Source organism: Mobula birostris, chromosome 13, assembly GCF_030028105.1.
Source record: "Mobula birostris isolate sMobBir1 chromosome 13, sMobBir1.hap1, whole genome shotgun sequence".
Taxonomy (NCBI): domain Eukaryota; kingdom Metazoa; phylum Chordata; class Chondrichthyes; order Myliobatiformes; family Myliobatidae; genus Mobula; species Mobula birostris.
In genome coordinates, this window is record NC_092382.1 from 72,050,957 (window position 1) to 72,055,352 (window position 4,396).

At 44.0% G+C, this 4,396-nt stretch overlaps 1 protein-coding gene across 1 annotated transcript; it reads left to right on the forward strand.

Moving 5' to 3' along the window:
* The first annotated feature begins 279 nt into the window (after positions 1-279).
* LOC140207680 (probable G-protein coupled receptor 139) lies at positions 280-3,689 on the forward strand. Its single transcript, XM_072276240.1, has 2 exons — positions 280-478; positions 1,831-3,689. The coding sequence occupies exons 1-2, from the start codon at positions 328-330 to the stop codon at positions 2,799-2,801; spliced, it is 1,122 nt and encodes a 373-aa protein (XP_072132341.1). The 5' UTR covers positions 280-327; the 3' UTR covers positions 2,802-3,689.
* The last annotated feature ends 707 nt before the right edge of the window (positions 3,690-4,396 follow it).

Consider the following 4,396-nt stretch of genomic DNA (forward strand, 5'->3'; position numbering starts at 1 on the left):
ATTCCCAGAGTAACACAGAGCAGTCCAACGACAGTACAGCTTTGGCCTATGTTGACAAAGGCTACAGAGTCCAGAAATGGACAAGATCAATAATAACAATCATGAAACCGAGAGTTAAGCCTGAAACTGTTTCACAACAACATTTACTGACTTCTCGAATCGTCATTTCTTTGTCTTTGAGATTTTGCAATTTCCCGTCAAGCTCTCCATACCTCATCACAAGTGGGATTTTACTTGAATTGCATCATGTTCATTTTTACTCCAAGTGTTGGGGGAGACGTCAGCTTTGTGTAGTAGTGAATATTCAGTGCGCTGGTGTGAGTATAAATGAATGACCGTGGGGATTCATCAGCTCAGAGTTTCTTCAGCGAGATCGCGAGCCTCTGGGCGACAGGCTGCATATCACACAGCATGCTTGAAACATTTTACCGTGTGAGAAAGATATGGTACATGATCATTGCCGTTATTGGTGTTCCTGGTAAGACCGGAGGCGAAGTTAGTTTTGTAATTCTGTGTGTGCGGTCTTTGGACTCGTTCTGTTACCGACAGTGTTGTAATGCCGGTGTCAAGATTGTGTTCGCGGTTTCCTTACAGTTTAATCAGTGGCCTGGATTGGAAGTAAATTTGAATTTGAAACAGATAGAGAATGGAAGTTCGGGGACATGGATACATTTTACGGATTCATGGCAGGCAGTTTCGATTTGTCAAAGCAAAGCCATTGTGAAACTAAATTTTGCGCTTGTCACCTTCGCAGGATATATGGTGTTAGGCCGTATCAATAGCGGAACAGATTTTAAATGCACATTTAAAAGTATCAAGCTCTGTTTTAGGAAATTGATACAAGTTTGAAGGGAATGTGGGAAGCGAAATCCTGGTGAGATTGACGGAGAAAGGTAGACGTCACTTCCGTGTGAGACTCTGAACCATCGGGAGTTTTGAAAATACAAAGAAGGGACTGTGTGTGTTTTAGTGTACCAGGTTTTCCACGCCACTTTGGCCATGAAGTAAAGAGGGAGTTAAGAGCCAACACAGCGGTGCCCTTTAGTGGTCAGACGGGGTAAGGTACATGCGATACTCCGCTCTGGAAAAATCAGCGCTGAAGCAATTAGAATAATGCTGCAGTAATTTGGAGCAACCCCTAAAAGAGAGAGATGTTTTGTAGTAATTTATTTGGCTTTCCTTTGGAAATTGGATGGTTTAAGCGCTAACGTGCACAATACATGAAACGATCAGCAGGTCAGGCAGAATCTTTAAACGGGAAATTGAGAGCTTTCTGATCGGATGCTTTGACATAGTGTGAAGGAACCTCGGACAACAGTAGTGCACCCTGTGGAGTGGGGTGACAAATGGGCAGCCGAGGAGGGGTCGAAGTCTTACAGCGGGGGAAATAAATTTGATTTGAAATTTGAAATTTGCAACTGACAGAAGCGGAGGGGGAGGGCCTTCGTGGTACAGACAGAGTGCCAGAACATAGGTGACGGGAACGCGGCAATCACCATCGCTGAGGAAGTTGCGGAAATAACCTGGCTTTACACATCTGTCGAAAACCTGATGGCGGGAGATTTATATTGATGTCTTCAAAGCGCCCTCGGCGATTAGTTGACAATTCCTCCTTCCCAAACACTGTTCTTCTTCCACTAAAGAGTACCGTGCCTTTTCACCCAGCATAGCCGCGTTTGCGACATCTGCACCTCCCGCTTTACACCTTTTAAACCTCCCGAAATGAGTTGTCTGCAAAGATTGACTAATCTCTATGTCCAGCTTATATCTGTCCTGAAACCCACGGAAAAACGAGACAGTAATACCCTTGTTCTTTTTGTTGTTTCCCAGTGAATTTAGTCGCGATTCTGATCCTGTCCCGGGGAACGTGCGGCCTCTCCACCTGCACCACTCGCTACCTGGTGGCCATGGCAACGCCGGATCTCCTAACCATCATTTTTGCGGTCATATTTTGGCGAGTCAGTTATTATTACTTCCCCGGAACTTTCCTGGACATCACCCCCGTGTGCAGTGTGATCTCCGCCCTCGGACAAGCAGCCACAGACTGTTCGGTCTGGTTCACTGTCACTTTTACGTTTGATCGGTTTGTCGCCATTTGTTGTCAGAAGCGGAAAACGAAATATTGCACCGGGAAAATTGCAGCTGTGGTTCTGACAACAACCGGCGTTCTGCTCTGTTTTATTAATGTGCCCTTCGTCTTTAAATATCGTCCTGTGAAAGTGATTGTCAATATACCCTGGGACTGTATTCCAAAGCCCGGCTCCTTTAAGGATCCTGGATGGGTGGGCTACAGATGGTTTTCTGAAGTTGTAATGCCATTTCTTCCTTTCGTGTTAATACTACTGCTGAACGCTCTGACAGTCAGACACATTTTAGTGACTAGTCGTGTCCGTAAGGGGCTGAGGGGTCAGAGCAAGGTGGAGAACCGCAGTGACCCGGAGATGGAAAGCAGGAGGAGGTCTGTGATCTTACTTCTCACCATCTCCAGAAGCTTCGTCATCCTGTGGTCGGTGAGTGTTGCCGAATTCCTTTATTACACCATCGCCGGACTGGATCAGAATAATTACAACGATTCGGAATACATCCTTCAACACACCGGATACATACTGGTGATATTAAGTTGCTGCACAAACACGTTTATTTATGGGGTAACTCAGTCCAAGTTCAGACAGCAATTCATCAGCGCAGCGAAATATCCGCTCACGTCAATTATTCAACTAATTACTAAGCAAAATATTAAGTTCTACTCAGAGGCGGGTCGCAGCGTTTTTCGTCTTGACACTCAGAATCGGCTGTCTTAGGGCAACGTGGTAGTGCCGAGAATAAAACTGGTTTAGAGCCCATGAGCGACATAGCACGGGAACAGACCCTTCGGCTCCCGCAGCCAGCGTATCCCACCTCCCACCTAAAATTAAACTCGTCTTACCTTTTTAAAAAATATTTTTCACCACATTCCCGCTCTCTTCACAGCCCCACCCCTTTGGATAATGAGAGAGCGGGTCTGGATCAGAGGACATTGAAGACCAAATCGGCTGAAATGCAGTCCATTCGTTACTTCAGTCGTTTGCATAAGGATGAAATGAAAACAAGAAAATGAACGGCCTACACGAATTTACACTAAACCTTGTACTTGCTCTTTGCATTATGTAAACCTGGTATGGAGAATTTTTTTACACAGCAGATCTCGTGCATTCTGCTTATAATTGTGTAAATTTCTACGTAAGAACCCAATGCCTACTCTGCTTCGAGGAAAGAATGTCATCTCACTTCCTGAGTTTTAATGAATTTCCAGCCGAATAAACTGCACGTTGAATCTCCACTGCACTCACTCCAGTACAATCGCATGTTTAGTATGATTCTTTTTCTCAGGTACTGCTGGTAAAACTTCAGATATCAACAGAGATAAGCACACTCATTTCTCAATTGTTATAAACTTTCCGACTGTTCTAGTGGTCTTTAGTATAGTCGCTTTTGGGAGATTTACATAAATATTTCCTGGTAGGCCTACATGTTTAATGCTATCGTGTAGTGTCTTTGGGATGATACCAGTTGTAGATATTACCATTGGGTCAATGTTTACCCCCTTCGTGTACCATAGACTTCCAATTTCCTCTTTCAGGTCAGTATATTTCTGACATTTTCACTTATTGATTTCTGTAAATTATGTGTTATTTGGAATGGCTACATCAATAAAGTACGTTGTTCTTGCTTGTTTATCCTGTGATATTATACCCGGTCGGATATCATGGATCTGTCGTCATGCATTTGTAGGACTCTCTCTAAAACTGTATCAGGACTATATTTGTAGAAATATATAGCACCTTTCATGAGTTTGTACAGTATTTAAATCAACATTTTGGGGAATGATTCTTGCCACTAGATGGTGCTTATGTCACTAATAAGATTGCATAACTTCTGCTTTCTCTCGGCATGTTGTATCTTTATGGTTTTGAATTTGTTGACCTTTCATTGTGTACTTTTGATATTTTTCGTGCACCACCGGATCTGGGCTGCCCAAGGAGCCACTCTTTTTCCAGGAAGATGTCTCCAACTTCCAGTGTGGCGTCGGATGCTTTCTTTTCGACGCCCAGTCTGCTCAGATCGTGAGGATGTCTTCCATGGAGGGTCATGTCCATCTATGGTGACAATATCTTCATATTTCTGGACTGAGCTTTTATTTAAGTTTCGTGTTGTGTACCTCTTACCCAGAATGTCACATTCGCGCATCGAGTGTTGAATCCTGTTTTCGTTGATAACAACAGGATTACAAGATTGAATGTTGGTATGACAGAGGGAATGGAAATCTGCCAACACCCTGTCTGAATGTGTGCAGCTCCCTCACCTTCCTCCCTCCTCTTTCCACAGTGACGCTCACGTTCTCCATCTTCCCTTTCCA

Bases quoted from the DNA above. Each gene is read 5' to 3' on its own strand.
- LOC140207680 (XM_072276240.1), top strand. From the start codon at position 328: ATGAATGACCGTGGGGATTCATCAGCTCAGAGTTTCTTCAGCGAGATC. The intron at 479-1,830 runs GTAAGACCGGAG...GTTGTTTCCCAG, and splicing joins TGCCGTTATTGGTGTTCCTG to TGAATTTAGTCGCGATTCTG.